This window comes from Lepidochelys kempii, chromosome 8 (assembly GCF_965140285.1).
Source record: "Lepidochelys kempii isolate rLepKem1 chromosome 8, rLepKem1.hap1, whole genome shotgun sequence".
Lineage (NCBI taxonomy): Eukaryota > Metazoa > Chordata > Testudines > Cheloniidae > Lepidochelys > Lepidochelys kempii.
The window spans coordinates 79,543,084-79,560,727 of NC_136387.1; the positions used below are offsets into that span (position 1 = coordinate 79,543,084).

Here is a 17,644-nt window from a genome sequence, read left to right on the forward strand (position 1 = left end):
GATTTTCCTTAATAAGACATAAGAAAGGGGAATTCAGTTTGGCAACTGAAAAGCATAGCCTCATTCTATAATCTTTGGAACCCAGCAGTAAAAAGTGACTGTCCAAAGTTTGATGGCAAACAGTCCCTTCCTAAATGGTGAAAAATTATAGGAGTCATTTCCAGATTAGGATGACATCTTATCTGCTGCTTGACAGGCTGTGTTCATTCAATGCAGTGCAGAAGAAGCATAAGACACGTGATCTAGAAGACTGCAACAAATTTGTCTAAGAAAGCACAAACAAAAATCTTTAAACTGTAATATGGTGTTTATACTAGGAAACTAAAACACAAAACCAAAGTCAATAGGCCTATAGCAGCATAAAATAAACTTTTTCAAGTTCTGTGACCACAACAATGTGAAAAGAGAAGCCGAGGTACAGACAGACAGCAGTGTCTTTTAAAACATGAACTGCAGAATGCCCTGAGGATAAATTATACCAGTTTTTACTTTTATCAATAGTTTCATGGCTTATAAAGCACACAGTCTGTACAACAAGAATCCGCAGAGATTATTTCATAAGAGAATTATTTTAAATAAAAAGAAATAAGGAATAAATGTGAGATGATAAATATGGAAAATTATTTGCATTTGATGACCAGCTTGCTCTCTCTTTGTTTTAAAAAAATCCAACTCTCATTGCCTTCTGGCAGTGCCTTCAGCCAGTACCATCCTCTTCAAAACACCCAACTTTAGCGTGGAATTTAATAGGCCCAACCTAGTATGTTCAGTACATTACTCAGAGTCTTTCCCAGTTATTAGTAAATTCAATTTTAAGAAACCATGTATGTGATGTGGTACAATTAAACAAACAATTAATATACAACATTCTAGTAAATTTTTACTATATTTCACACTATTGCAGTACTTAAACATCTAATTATTTGCAAAAAAAGTAAAATATTTTCAACACTAGGGATTTAAAAATAAGGGTTTTAATGCCACTGACGAGAATAAAGAAGCGATTTACTTAATGAGATACAATCCTTTATGTTGGAAATGAAATTGCATATAACTAGAGTACAGTTAAAATATACTATATAGTTCAACACTTAATTCCTCAATTGTGTAAAATTAACAAGCCTTTATTTTTAGATATACAATTTTTCAAATGGTAAAAAGGATTTTTGAAATTAAACACAAGTATCATGACATTCTTGTGGTTATATTTTTATGACTGTGTTTAAATGAGAGGATTGCATAATATTCACATTGTCAAATGTACTCACTAATGCCATGGAAACTATGCTCCTTCTCTTAACCCCAAATAAAATCTCATTTCCTTACTGAAGTCTATTATGCCGTGTTGGAAATTTATTTTACTTCCCATAGTTAACTGCTTGTTGATACAATTAAGAAATAGCATATCATCATGGAAATTATTAAGAGGCCGCTTCAATTTATGCCCATCTAGAGTTTAATCTGGATATCAAATAGACATGTTAGAATCAATACCCTAGACTCCTCTGTTTTATTGTACACCCAGGGTGAATGATCACTGTATTTTACAAAATAGAAAATCTCGTAACCATATTAGATTATAAATGACTGAAAATTAAAATAATAAACAATCAAACTGTGATCTCCAGCATTTATTAAAATCTTTTAAAGTTCATAAACGACAACAAAGTTACTGTAGAATTTATCGCATACAGCTAGCATACAACAGCATGTCCTCAGTCTAAATGAAATACAAAAGATTTTAACATTTTTTTATACAAAGAGTTTTTCTTTAATTTATTAATGTGATGATATATTTTTATTACATAAAATTTGCTACAGCAAAGTATTTTATACTTTTCTTGTACGTATGTAAATATGGGTGGACAAAGGCTGCAATCAGTGTCAACCTCCTAATGATGTTGTGCAAAAATGCTTGACAACCTAAAGACATACAGAATGTTGGATGTTACAGCTCATACTGGTTTGTAAAATGTCTACAAAGGCTTTTCTTAAAGGAGTGTCATACAGATGAAAAGGATGTAATGTCAATGGTTCATCTGCACTGACATTCAAACAAATACAATAGCTATGTATCAATATAGATCAGTTTTAATAAAAACGAGTCATTCTTGTATGCATGTAAATTGATCATAAAATATGAGCCTAGTTTATTTTAAACTGTTTAGATGTGCTGTTTTAAAGACAGGTCACTGAGATATCCAGAATCAAGTGCACAAATAAAAATAGTATGGATAAGTTTAAAAGCAAAAAATAATGTGCTGAGCCACTGATTATTAATAAACACTGAAATAAATGTGTAAAAGTGCCAAAAGCTAGTACATGGCAGCAGTATCTTAAGTCAGTTGGTGAGAGTATACAAGCCCAAATTCTTACATCTGTGTGATCATACATTCTGTTTCATTGAAAGGAACTAGGTTAGAAATGAAGACGCAACGTAACTAAGAAAACAACTGTGGCAGTTTTTAAACTATGTCTCTTTTACACATGAATGAAGCACTGTAATTAAAAATCAAATGATCATAACAGTTCTCCATCCCCAGTTTACTAATATAGTATACCAGAATAAAAACTTGGCGATAACCTCTTTTATTTTAACAGCTAACAAAAAAACAACAACACCATATTCATCTAGCAATGCATTCATATTACTTTGCATTTGCTAAACCCCCTTGTTTCCTCATAGCTAATGACAGAGCACTTTTTTATTTTGTTTTTCAAACCAACGCCTTAAGTTAAAAAAGGGTATTAAACAAGGAATACTTTCGGAGACACAACATTGACTTTTTTTAGTTAGTCATATTCTGTTACAATACTGACCAAAACTTCTTTTAAGAGTTTAGGGTTTATGGTGTTAAAAACCCATTTAATACCTACAGACTGAAATGCTGGCAATTTACTTGGTTAAATATGGTCTGAAGTTCAGACCCGGTACAGCTGTTCCTACTCAATGAGATTGCGTGTTTCCCATGGCACAGACAGGTTATGGCATATTTACCTACTGCCCAGGTGAGGAATACAAAGGAAGGAGGCAGTGAAGAGAACTGCAGGTATGTAGAAAACCAAGGCACGGGGTCTAGCTACTGTCCCCTACTTAAGCTGTCCAATTTATGTTAATTTTGGTCAGGCTCCAGGAAGTAATGTTTTTAAGTTAATTTAGCATAGACTTATGTGGCGATAAATACTACCTTCAAAAATGCTAAAAATGTTGGCTAGATTTAGTCTGAGCTACCAAAAATATATATATATATAATCAACTGTAGTCTCAGATACAAGACAGACAAGAAGTATTGGCTGGCACAGACTAGAAGCAACACTTATCTTCCACTTCAGTCTAAATCACAGTAGCCGCAACACCTTCCATTTCACTCGCACAAATACATTATTCAAAATAAAATGGAGCATTCTTGGGTAAAACTACTTCATTTTAAAAGAGGGAACTGAACATTACACAGAAACAAATGAAACGACAGAAACCAAAGATAAGTAGGAAAGTGGTCTAGTATTCTGTGATACAGCAAAACAGTGCTTGCTTAATTGTGCCTAGTTATAAGGGTTGGTGCAAACTGCACACATGGAAGATGGCAATAAAGACCTCAGTCAGCTTTGTGGAATGAAGTAACTAGGTAACTGTTTTGACATATGACTGTCTCAGCTTCACCTCATCAGTTAATAGAGTGCAAAGATCCCAATGTAAGTCCTGATGTCATCTTGTCCTCTTACACATACTAAAAATCAGCAAATTCTTTTGCACATTTCTCTGTTAGAGACACACGAATATCTTCTTCTTCATAGTCATCAAAGTTGCTGGTATCTCCAGGTCCTCTGCACTTTGGTATAAAAGGAGCTTCTACCTATATTTGAGAGAAAAATCACGTAAGATGTCAGTTAAAAGAGCAGACAAGTAAAAATCTACCTTTTAGATTTACTGATATGGTAACAAGCATAAAAAAAAAACCCTTGATCCTCCACCAGCACTTCTTTATCACTGGCAAGTGAGAAAGCTTAATCAGAATAACTTTACCCAATATCATCCATTATCACATTTACTTAGGGCTTTCTAAAATGAACATATCGAGTAGTGTCTAGATGTATGCACAGAAATTTAAAATCATATCACTTACTGACAAATGTCCAACAAAAATGACTTTCGTCCAGAGAAAGATTACCACCTTTGTGGGGGAGGGATAGCTCGGTGGTTTGAGCGTTGGCCTGCTAAACTCAGGGTTGTGAGTTCAGTCCTTGAGGGGGCCATTTAGGGATCTGGGGCAAAAATTGGGGATTGGTCCTGCTTTGAGCAGGGAGTTGGACTAGATGACCTCCTGAGGTCCCTTCCAACCCTGATATTCTATGATTCTATGATTCTCAGTCACCATCTCAGACAAAAGCCTAAGCAAATACAGCTATTTCTTATGCTGCACGTGGAAGGTCAAAAAACTCAGATTCCAACAGACAACAGGGGAAAATGAATTTCCTGTTGAGAATATCCTGCTTCCTGGAGATGATAAAGGTAGAGATAATGCAGTGAAGGCTGCATGCAAGAGAATCTATCACAATGGTTGAAGAGACGTAAAAATGGACTCCTGGCTAGCAGCACTACCTAGAAATCCTGGGACAATTTGGGATCCAAACCTCCCAGATTAAAAAAAAATCCTTCCAAAAGACTGGGCAATACCCAATAACAGGAGCACACATCATTTCAGCTGAAGCTCCCTGACACTTCTTACTTACGGGCACCTTGCCTGCATTGAACATCAACTAGTTTGCTCTCATTCATGCCCCTATCTCAGCCAGGCATTAGGAAAGGAGAGAGTTGGCACTGAGTATAATGGAAGGGGCTATTGTGAATCATCAGCATATATACCGGATGAAAATCCAAATCTTTTGACTATCTCCCCCGCAGCTTCACATACATGTTGCTCAAATATAACTTTCAGGACCCCTCATGACAATTGTTCCACATTACTCAGAGATCTCCCTAAAATGAAAAAAAGTCTGTTTAAATGAGAAGCAAGAGCCCATCCAACCAGACCTAGAATTGGGACAAAATTATATGGCTACTGAAAGATTTTTAAAAAAAATCCAGGGAACTCCTTCACTATAGTTATTTCTATGAGGAGAACAATTATGTCATCTCCATGACACACCCACAGCAGTTTAGCTTTAGCATGCCTCAAAAGGCTGACTCCTGTGATTGGATTAAGTAATTGGTTGGGTTTAACAAGTTAGATAGGTCAGACTACACTGTTTTAAAAAAAAACAAACCCCAAGGTTGTTTCTATTCCTTCCAAAGGTATTATTCACACTATTCAATATAAATGAGGTCAGAAACTCCACTATAATTTTCCCTACAGTTAATTCTAAGAGTAAAATTGAAATGAATGAGCAGATTCACCTCATCCGTGTAAGTTCAATAATCAGCTACTTTCTGCAGATGCTCCAAAAGACATATTACTGCCTCTTGTGAACAAAGAGTATTAAAGATGAATATTAGAAAGACAGATATTTGAGGTTAGAAAATATGATTTATGAGGAAAGTTTGAAAGAACTGAGCATGTTTGGTCTCGGGAACAGATTGAGGGAGGGCATGATAACAGTCTTCAAATAGGTAAAGGTTGTTATAAAGAGGACAGTGATCAACTGTTCTCCCAATCCATTGAGGGTATGACAAAAAGTAATCATCTTAATTTGCAACAAGGGAGAATCACATTAGGTATTAGGAAAAAAATTTAACTATAAAGATAGTTGAGCACTGGCGGACTTCAACTAATCAAACATCTGTTGAGAAAACAACACAGCAGGGCACAGATTATCCAATAAATTCTTGGAATGTATTGGAGACAATTTTTTTATGTCAGAAGGTGGAGAAAGCTACTAGGGGAGAGGCTGTTCTAGATTTGATTTTGATAAATAGGGAGGAACTAGTTGAGAATTTGAAAATGGAAGGTACTTTGGCACTTTCAGTGATCATGAAATGACTGAGTTTATGATTCTAAGGAATGGTAGGAGGGAAAACAGCACAAAAAGGATAACGGATTTCAAGAAGACAGACCTTAGCAAATTCAGGGAGTTGGTAGGTAAGATCTCATGAGAAGCAAGTCTAAGAGGAAGAGATGTGGTATATCTTGACTTTAGTAAGGCTTTTGATACTGTCTCACAAGACCTTCTCCTAAACAAACTAAGGAAATACAACCTAGATGGAGCCACTATAAAGTGGGTCATAACTGGTTGGAAAACTGTTCCCAGAGAGTAGTTATCAGTGATTCACAGTCAAGCTGGAAGGGCATATCGAGTGAGGTCCTGCAGGTATCAGTTCTGGGTCCATTTCTGTTCAATATTTTCATTAATGATTTCGAGAATGGCATAGCATGTACACTTATAAAGTTTGTGGACAAAACCAAGCTGGGAGGGGTTCCAAGTGCTTTCAAGGATAGGATTAAAATTCAAAATGATCTGGACAACTTGGAGAAATGGTCTGAAGTAAACAGAATGAAATTCAGTAAGGACAAATTCAAAGTACTCCACTTAGGAAGGAACACATACAAAATGGGAAATGACTGCTGAGGCAAGGATACTGCAGAAAAGCATCTGGGAGTCATAATCACTGTTGCCAAAATAACAAACAAAAAACAAACAAACAAAAAAACGAACATCATTCTGAGATGTATTAGTAGGACTGGTTTAAGTAAGACACGAGAAGTAATTTTTCCACTCTACTCTGTGCTGACTAGGCTTCAACTGGAGTATTGTGTCGAGTTCTAGGTGCCACATTTCAGGAAAGATACAGACAAATTGGAGAAAGTCCAGACAAGAGTAACAAAGATTAAAGGTAAAAAAAATATGACCTATGAAGGAAGACTGATTCCACTGAATGCATCTGAAGAAGTGAGCTGTAGCTCACGAAAGCTTATGCTCAAATAAATTTGCTAGTCTCTAAGGTGCTACAAGACCTCCTTTTCTTTTTGCGGATACAGACTAACACGGCTGCTACTCTGAAACCTGAAAAAAAATGGTGTTTGTTTAGTCTGGAGAAGAGAAGACTGAGGGGGGAACATGATAACAGTTTTCAAGTACATAAAAGGCTGTTACAATAAGGAGGGAAAAAAATTGTTCTCTTTAACCTCTGAAGATTGAACAAGAAGCAATGGACTTAAATTACAGCAGAGATGGTTTAGGTTGGATATTAGGAAAAACTTCCTGTCAGGAAGCACTGGAATAAATTGCTTAGGGAGGGCTGAGGAATCGCCATCATTTTATTTTTTTTAAGAAGAGGTTAGACAAACAGCTGTCAGGATAGTTTAAGTTTCCTTAATTCTGCCTCACAGTGGATGCTAGCTGACCTCCTAAGGTCCCTTCCAGCTCAACATTTCTACGATTACAGTGCAGCCCAGAGGCCTAGCAAAAGCACAACATGCTGCCATGTGGGAATCAAGTAAACCAGTCTTGAACGCCAAGGCCTCTATCTGATCTCTGTGGAGTGGCAAGAGAAGCACACTTGTATATTACATGGTATCCTCCTATGGCCATGTTAAAAACAAAGCTGACAAGTTCCAAAGGGAGCTGAAACCACTTTCTTTGGCCCAAAGGACTGTCACTGCAATGTGAGGGCTTTCAGAGTGGAGGGAAGGTATGCAGGACAAAAATAAACCACACAACTTTATACAAAGGGAATACAGCAGAGGTGACCACTATGGTGGATTCTTTGTTGACATCAAGGGATTCTGGTATCTCACAACCACCAAGAAAGTAAAGCTGAAGTGGTTTGTGAAATCATACAATTCAAAAAATACCTATACAGTTTTAGTATCACCATTTTCCTATAGTGAAACCCTTATATTTTAAAGGAGAAGGGTAAACTTTGATACTGTTTTATATGATTTTGTATGGTGATGTTTATCCGAACATTTTATGTGTTAGAAACAGAATGTGCCTGTGCAACATACTAGTGGCCAAATGGTGTTTTTGCCATTTTTTATTGCTTTTAAACCTTGCAATGGTTAATCTTATTTGTAGATCCAAAATCATAGGGACCTCTGAGGATCACAACAAATCTGCCTACTGAAATTTGTCAGTGAATCTGACAGACTGCCAAATATTTAAAGAGATTGTGATCTGAAAACATCAGCTACTATTTAGTGTTAGATCATGACATTATGATCTGCATAGTGCAAGGAGTGGCATGTTATTGCACTGACTTGAATATCTTGAGAGGGAGACAGTGACTCCCTGCTATGCTGGGGAGGGAGGAAACTATTGTGCTTATACCCAGTGCAGCATAGGAAGGCTCCAACTTCCTGCCCCACATCTGCATTTGGATGGAGGGAAGTAGCAGCTCTGCAGAACCAGCTTCCTTTCCTGTACTGCCACCTTTGATGTAGACATACGCATGTCTGGTCCACAGTACTACTCACTAATATTTGTGAAGCTAGAAATCACAAATAAGAACAGGGCCTCATTGCACATGGCTTTATACAAACATACATCCCTGCCCTCAAGGCAGGAACGAAAAAGTGGGTGCTCAATAGCCTGAGTGCATACCGAACCTATGTAACCATATGTTCCTATTGCCATTACCCTCATTCTCCCTCCATTTGTTCCCATATTATTCCCTAACAAAAAAACCAACCGAACAGACTAAAACTGGGATTTTAAGCAGCGTTTATCAAATGTGGCCACCAGGGTCTTTTCTTAGATTCATAGATACTAAGGTCAGAAGGGACCATTATGATCATCTAGTCCGACCTCCTGCACAACGCAGGCCACAGAATCTCACCCACCCACTCCTGCGAAAAACCTCTCACCTATGTCTGAGCTATTGAAGTCCTCAAATCGTGGTTTAAAGACTTCAAGGAGCAGAGAATCCTCCAGCAAGTGACCTGTGCCCCATGCTACAGAGGAAGGCGAAAAACCTCCAGGGCCTCTTCCAATCTGCCCTGGAAGAAAATTCCCTCCTGACTCCAAATATGACAATCAGCTAAACCCTGAGCATATGGGCAAGATTCACCAGCCAGATACCCAGGAAAGAATTTTCTGTAGTAACTCAGATCCCACCCTATTCTAACATCCCATCACAGGCCATTGGGCCTATTTACCATGAATATTTAAAGCTCAATTAATTACCAAAATCATGTTAAATTGGAAAAGATGGGGATCAATATGAAAATTGAAAGGTGGATAAGGAACTGGTTAACAGGGAGATTACAGCGGGTCCTACTGAAAGGTGAACTCTCAGGCTGGAGGGAGGTTACCAGTGGAGTTCCTCAGGGATCAGTTTTGGGACCAATCTTTTTATTACTGACCTTGGCACAAAAAGTGAGAGTGTGTTAATAAAATTTGCAGATGAAACAAAGCTGGGAGGTATTGCCAATTTAGAGAAGGACCGGGAAATCATACAGGAAGATTTGGATGACCTTATAAACTGGAGTAATAGTAACAGGACGAAATTTAATAGTGAAAAGTGTAAGGTTATACAATTAGGGATTAATAACAAGAATTTTAGTTATAAGCTGGGGATGCATCAATTAGAAGTAACGGAGGAGGAGAAGGACCTTGGAGTATTGGTTGATCATAGGATGACTATGAGCCACCAAGGTGATAAGGCCGTGAAAAAAGCTAATGCGGTCTTGGGATGCATCAGGCGAGGTATTTCCAGTAGAGAAAAGGAGGTTTTAGTACCGTTATACAAGGCACTGGTGAGACCTCACCTGCAACATCTGGAATTCTTGTGGCCACAGCCCCCTGGGCTGTGTGGTGAATAACAGCCCCTCCCTCTCCCTGTTGGCTGCTGGGGCTTCTAGCAGGGGTTGGGCCCTGCCCCCTTCTGGAGACACCTGGAGCACAATGCTGGAAGAGCAGGCAGGGGGTGCGTTCCCCACCTTGCATTCCCCACCTTCCCAAAGCCGGAGGGGCTCAGGCTTTGGGCTTCAGTCCCAGGTTCAGGCTGCAGAATGGCAGGCCCTAGGCCATGGTGGCGCAGCTTCGGGCTCTAGCCCCCACAGAGCTTAATTTGTCCCCAAGGCTGATTAAGTCTGCTGTGAAAAGTGATTTGTATGTTAATATCACTTTTCTACAATGGACTTATTAGCTAGCAATAAATAAATTACAATGATTTGGACGTGTATATGTGTATATTTATTTGTTTTTCTTAAAGCTAATTAAGTATTTTAGAAAAAAGTGCGAGAGCGGCCACCAGCAAGAGTTGGTGGCCGCAATCTAAGGCCACCAAAAATTTTGTATTAGGAACCCCTGCTAGCTCAAATGAAAAGCCCTAGATGTTTACTAGTCCTTGCAATACAGGGTTATTTTTCATAATATTATTCTCAGATCCCTACCAGTGGAAATCTCTGAAGGTGAGCTCACAAGGGAACAGGGATATGTAATGGAAATACTGTTCAGCCTTAATTAAAGCCATATTAGCAGACATGGTTTTAATAAATTCCTATGCATGCATAAAGAGAAAGAGAGGATCTGATCTTATCTGAAATATTAAATAACTGACTGTATTATGCACAAGTGTAACTCAACTGTACTATTCATACCATGTTAGTTGCTAAGGAACTATTTTTTCATTATGCAGAGTAGGTCCAGTTTAGGCAAGTGACTTTACTATAAAAAAGCACTGGTGAAAAGAGTCACTGTGAAAAGATGGCATCAAACATAACAGTTGATCTCTAGGTTTCAATACACCCTGAAATATTAATATTGTACTGTATTATTATAGTGTTAGCCTTCTAATAGTATTTATTTCCCATAATTAATAATTTCAAAGCCATTCTTCATTAGTATTCCAAATCTTTTACAAAGGATAATATAAAGTAGCAATAGGTGTGTCACTAATTCACTTTTAGATATTTCTTGCTTCTGATAAAAAAAGTTTTTGACAACAATAGGATAGTGAGGTTAAGCATATGTAGCAAAATATTAAAATATTTATTATTATAGGAAAAAAAATCACAGAGGCACATCACAGAGGAATCCCCCCTGCATATAAATTGTGTTTTATATGGGCATTTAAAAACACAGAGAAGAGATAATTACAGTTCTGTAACGTTAAATCTTTTCTTAAAATGTCTCCACTTAACACAAAGAATGCAAGATGTGTTAATAGTACCCTGCCTTATAGTAATTAATACATCAGTGATTACAACTACAGTTCTGTCAATTTGTGTAACCAGACAACCAGTTACTGTTTATAAACTATTGTTAGATTTTAGGTTTGGCCTTTAAAATAATTTTTAAAATTATTATTATAGCAGCACTTTCACACCTCTGTTAGCATTTGAATAAGATACTAATATTCGCCGAAGTGTGTCACTTGACTGTAAACTCATTTATGACAAATGTCTCAATTAAAATAAATTATTTCTGCTCTCAAAATTTTCAGAACAAAACCAATGAGATTTTAAAATTTTACTACTTCCTATTTAAAGAACAGAAAAATACTGGTTTAACCTAAGAAACTGTTCATTTCCTAGGTGTATGTCATCTGGGAACTGGCTAATTTCCAGTTGCTTAGTGATGCTACAAAAGTGGCACTATGTCATAGAGGGGAGCAGATTCTGGGAGCTGCTGGGAGGCAGGGCCTGCAGTAAGTCCCACCCTGCTTCACTCACTCTGTCAGGAACCAAATCTTGCCCTTCTGCCAGCCTTCTCAGCAGTTGTATCTACGATGAGAATTTTCTTAAGGTCTCATTCTGCTACAGCTCCAGCAGTGGGAGCCCTAGCATAGGCTTGCTGCCAGGATTGTCTGACTGCTCAGAACCTGAGCTAGTCTAGAAAACACTGTGGTAAAAATGGTGACAGCCAACCAGGGCCAGATTTTCAATTAGGCACATGCCTAGGGGCACCAGCATTCTAGGGCACCTAAAAGTGAAAAGTGGGTTAAAAGTTTCATTTTTTAAAGAAAATATGAAGGTCAGCTGTAGGTGGAGGGGACAGGGATGCTGAAGGTGCTGTGCCTAGGGACATGTGAAGTGTAAATCTGGCCCTGCATCCAACCACTAGAAGGGATCCCAACATTGCTACCCCTGATGGAACTGCACTAGTGCTAGAAAAACATACTGGATAATTTAAAAAAAATCTTCTGTGTGTTCAAGATTAACGAGATCCGCCGTTCTCAGAGGAAGACAGCAGAGGAAAGGTGTATGACAGCAGAGGCTGAGTGTGTAATAGCAAAGGCTGGAGACAAATCCCTGGATTAAGACCAGAGCATCTCCATGGTGAAGAACAGGCTGGCTTCTGAGAACAACTAGGCAAAGAACATAAAGATTTCTTAGTGGGAGGGACAATTTCAGTAGCCATTATATGTTAAGGATTAAGTAGAAGGTTAGAGGTGCAAGAAATAGCTCATTTTGAAGATGAGCAAGAAAGAAATTAGAGTAGAGCGTGAACCACACATTAGGGGAGCAGGGAAGTGCATGAGGTGCTGAGGATAAGTATACCTGTCCTTTGTAATTTAATGCATTCCTCAGGACCCTAAGGAATATCATGCTTTTCTCAGAACATTTGAATTGGATGTGTCAAATTTGCTAACTTTTCCATTCATAATACAATTTAAAATACCCAACTTTGACTTTGCTTAATGAAATCAGAAATACATATAATTTTAATTAATTAGATGAGGAAGCGCCTTACCTTTCTCTGATAAATGGCAATCCAATCTGTTGTAGCAAACCACTTGTGGTTCTTTATGTCATTTACACCATTCTTTAGATTTCCATATCGTTTGGTCAAGTCTACCTGGAGTAAATTTCTTAGTAGATCCTTCAGGTCTGAACTGAAGTGTGATGGGAACCGTACCTAAAAATCACACCCATAAATTAACACCATAATATAGATTACATTTGTTTTTTCTCCCCCTTTGTGAAGTAAAGAGAACAATGCTCATATAAATTAGAACTGTGGAGTCATTCTACACTTCTAACCATACATATCAGTTGGAGCACATAGACACAGGTGAAGTTAAGGTTGCTTATGCATTTTTATTTCAAAGGGCCTTTTCCAATGGCATATAACTGTCAAATTTTCGCTTCTTGGGCTGAAATTTTCTAGGTCTTGTCTGTCTCTGGATTATTTATTTCTTTATTTTGAATTTTCAGCATACGGAAGTGATTCTGTAAGGACTAAGAAACTAATTTAGTTTTTACTAACTGATGTCTCTCCAACACTTCTGGGTACCCCTTCATCAAATAATTTTTAAAACCAAATTTTAAGCTAGCATCAGATTTTGCCTCCCCATTTTTGAGAGTATAACTGATTTTTCCAGTAAAGAGGGGATACTTGCCTGACTTATGCACACAAATGGTGGTTTGTATCCCACTTACGCTGGTGAAATCAGATAAATAAGTTGAAGAATGAGGACAGCAATTTTAATTCTGATTTGGAAAATCATAATTATAGAAAAGAAGACTGAATATATAAGATCTGTGAAAACTGACAGTGAAATATAAATACTTATTAAAAATTCCTACAAAATAAAAACAAAATACGTGAGATAATGATGAAACTACTAAAATTCACATTGGCACAGTTGGAGCTATAAGCCCTTAGTACAATAAAAGGCTTATCTTTAACTGGTTTAAATCTTACAGGATTTATTTTTCCTTACAGAACTGAGAAAGGGTAAGCCGAAAGCATATGATTGTTTGTAGCTGAGGCCTGGACTGACAAGAGTAGTCAACGCCTGAAGGGAGAGCTCATTTCTTGGTGGATAGAATTAGGGAGGTAAAACAGATCATTATGCTGAAAACAGAATGTTTGTGCTAAATAAGATAAGTAAATAGGTCAGTAGACTAAAAAGATAGAATGTCTGAGACAGCTAAGATAAGAGGGAGAATACCCTGGGAAACATTTACTATTGTGACAAAGCTCTGCCCTTGCCTCCGTGGGTCCCACGTTTCCTGGCGGATTTCACTAGCCTCAGAGGCTCACTGTGATCCTCCACATAACCCTTTTCTCTCTAGAGACAAGGGTCACAGTCTACTGAGCCATTTTCATCATAAGCCAGCGAGGGAGGTGAGAAGAAGTTATCCTTCCTTGCACAGTCTCTGTTGTCTCCCAGTCTCAGTGATTAATCAGGGGGCAAAGTTGGGGGGGGGGGAGCCCGGGCTCACCCTCTACTCCGGGCTCCAGCCCAGGGACCCTAATAGTATCAGTGATGGTAGCTGACCTTTTAGAAACATGACATGTACAATTCCCTGGACTACTTCCCCCACACCAGCCCTCATTTCCTCAAACTCCACTTCACCCTTACCTCAGGGTCTTCTTCCTTGTGCCTGATATGGTGTATACTACTCAGTCTCTCCAACAGTGCAACTTCCTCCCAGAGCTCCTGACACGCACACCCACCTGTCTAACTGGGAGGCTTTTAACTAGTTTCAGCCAGCCCCTGATTGACTTCAGGTGTCCCAATCAACCTAGCATTCTCCCTGCCTTCTGGAAAGTTCTTAATTGGCCCCAGGTGTCTTAATTGACCTGGAGCAGCTGCCATTTCACTTATCCTGGTACCAGGGATTTGTTTAGCCTGGAGCTAATATATCTATCTCCCACTACTTTTCTATAGCCATCTGACCTTGCCCCGTCACACTATGAACAAGGGAACAATGGACAAAATAAGTTAGGAATGTAGAGATGAGGTCTTCAAGAGGAGGCTGAGTGTGGACAATGCACGGACAGAGCATGCTGCACAGGGATTGGTTCTTGGAAAGTAACTAATCCAATAACGCGTGATGCAATGTATAGCAAATGCAGTATAATGTGTAAGTGTATATAAAGAAAGATGTTTTTTGTGTAACTTTGGATGTGTGGTACACCCTATACCTGCCCCTTCACCTGAGTAGGATCAACTCAGCACAGCTTTTCTGAATGCCAAATAAAGATGCCCGAGAAATCTGGAGTTGAACTAAGTTTTCTGGATTCCAGGTAACTGCATAAAGTGTTCTCTGAGAACTGGACAAGGTGCTCTGGATAAGATGAGTGGAAAAAGTCTCAGAGGGAATCCCTCTGGTGTTTTGTGTTTAGTTAATTACCACTATAAGGGCATTCCATAATGTCACGGTTCCTCCCCCACTCTGAACTCTAGGGTACAGATGTGGGGACCTGCATGAAAAACCTCCTAAGCTTATCTTTACCAGCTTAGGTCAAAACTTCCCCAAGGTACAAAATATTACACCTTGGACTGGCCGCTACCACCACCAAACTAATACTGGTTACTGGGGAAGAGCTGTTTGGACGCGTCCTTCCCCCCAAAATACTTCCCAAAACCTTGCACCCCACTTCCTGGACAAGGTTTGGTAAAAAGCCTCACCAATTTGCTTAGGTGACTACAGATCCAGACCCTTGGATCTTAAGAACAATGAACAATCCTCCCAACACTTGCACCCCCCCTTTCCTGGGAAATGTTGGATAAAAAGCCTCACCAATTTGCATAGGTGACCACAGACCCAAACCCTTGGATCTGAGAACAATGAAAAAGCATTCAGTGTTTTACAAGAAGACTTTTAATAAAAAATAGAAGTAAATAGAAATAAAGGAATCCCCCCTGTAAAATCAGGATGGTAGATATCTTACAGGGTAATTAGATTCAAAAACATAGAGAACCCCTCTAGGCAAAACCTTAAGTTACAAAAAAGATACACAGACAGAAATAGTTATTCTATTCAGCACAATTCTTTTCTCAGCCATTTAAAGAAATCATAATCTAACACATACCTAGCTAGATTACTTACTAAAAGTTCTAAGACTCCATTCCTGTTCTGTCCCCGGCCAAGACGACTACAGACAGACACAGACCCTTTGTTTCTCTCCCTCCTCCCAGCTTTTGAAAGTATCTTGTCTCCTCATTGGTCATTTTGGTCAGGTGCCAGCGAGGTTACCTTTAGCTTCTTAACCCTTTACAAGTGAGAGGAGCTTTCCCCTGGCCAGGAGGGATTTCAAAGGGGTTTACCCTTCCCTTTATATTTATGACACATAGCTACTGAACTCATGTATCGGATTAGGAGGATCCGGTTTCTAATTAGTTGCTAATTGCACACTCAGCAGTCATGTGTGAGAATTCAATCTAGAAATTTACCTATCCTGTAATCTCGCTATAGATAGCACATACACTGCCAATCAAGCTCTTAGCTGAACAATTCTGAGCATTGTTTAAATACATGAAAGTTTGTTTGCCTTGTCAAAGTAAATTTGTGACCATTTAACAGATCATCTCAAACACAAAATAGTCATATCCAGTCTGCACTGGCAAGGTAAACCAGGTTAGCATGAACTATGCTTCAAAAGTGTTTAAAGAAGATCTAGCTGATACAGGTTTTGCTGCATAGTTTTACAGGGCCTTAATGATCCAAGAAACACCATCAGAAAGTCTAATGCAGGATCTGAAATTGGGAAAAAAAAATAAATAAAAAGTCTCTCTTGCCACATCCATGCTTCCAGAATTTGGCACTTACTATGCCCAATTGATCAATGGTATTCTGTAGATATGAAATGTCATTAAATAAATTAACTTAAAGAGTTAAATGCAGTCTGCAGGATTATTTAATCAGTGAAGAGATGTGGCAAAATCATCAGCTCTGATAGCTAAGTATGCTCCTCCTATTTATCAGTCTGGGCATGTGTATGGCTCTCATTAGTGTAGTATCTGAGTGCCTTACAATTACTAATGAATATTACGCTCAAAACACTTTGAAAGGCACGAAAACGTTAATCCCATTTTACTGATGGGGAACTGAGGCAGAGGGTAGGTTACATGTCTTGCCCAAGGTCACATAGGAAATTTGTGGGTGAGCTGAGAACTGAACCCAGTTCTCTTGAGTTCAAAATCCAGTGCCCAATCCACTAGACCATCCTACCTTCCCAGAGTCAGTAAAAATATTGAATAATAAAACTAGAGAAACTTTAGGTACAATAATGACTGCAAAAATGAACCTTTTTTTCCCCCAATATGAAGATAAATCTTTAATGAATATTTAATGAATCCAACGAAGTGAGCTGTAGCTCACAAAAGCTTATGCTCAAATAAATTGGCTAGTCTCTAAGGTGCCACAAGTACTCCTTTTCTTTTTAAGAATACAGACTAACATGGCTGTTACTCTGAAACCTTTAATGAATAGGCAGTTTAAAGAATCTTTCAGTAAAGAGAGATTTATTGACATTTGTGGTCATTCTAAAAGTCAATACTTTAGGCAAAATGTAACCAAGTAAATTAATAACCTATTTTTACAGGAAGAGCCACAGGAAATTTAGTAATCACAAGTGTCCTCAATTTTATATTTCATCCAAAAGACAGACTCATCAGAAGCAATATTCTGTAACACCATGCTACAACATTGGTTCCACACTGACTTAGAAGGAGGAATGCCAGTATTTGAATCAGCAGCACCACCTGGGTTCCCCTCAAGGTCTTTTGTACAAGTGGTGAACCAGTTAAACCTGTTTAAGTTAGGAGATCTGATGAGCTCACTGAATGAAGTGATATGGCTGTACATCATGGCAATGTCTACCAGCCTAATAAGTAGGCCAAATTCACAGCCATGAAAAACGTGTCACAGACCATGAAATCTGGTCTCCCCCTGTTTCTCAAATTGGGTCCTACCCAAAAGCGAGTTGCAGGGGGGTGTTGTAAGATTATTTTAGGGGGGTCATGGTA

General features: G+C 38.5%; 1 protein-coding gene across 3 annotated transcripts in view; it reads right to left on the minus strand.

Annotated features, from left to right (window-relative positions):
* Positions 1-1,616: 1,616 nt before the first annotated feature.
* The window catches only part of PRKACB (protein kinase cAMP-activated catalytic subunit beta), a 116,847-nt gene continuing 100,819 nt past the window's right edge, over positions 1,617-17,644 (minus strand). For all 3 annotated transcript variants that reach the window (XM_073357219.2, XM_073357220.2, XM_073357218.2), the window contains exons 9-10: positions 12,634-12,798; positions 1,617-3,854 (exon numbers count right to left, since the gene is read on the minus strand). In XM_073357219.2, the coding sequence (XP_073213320.1) occupies positions 3,729-3,854; positions 12,634-12,798 (291 nt within the window). In that variant the 3' untranslated portion in view covers positions 1,617-3,728. The remainder of the gene's footprint in view (positions 3,855-12,633; positions 12,799-17,644) is intronic.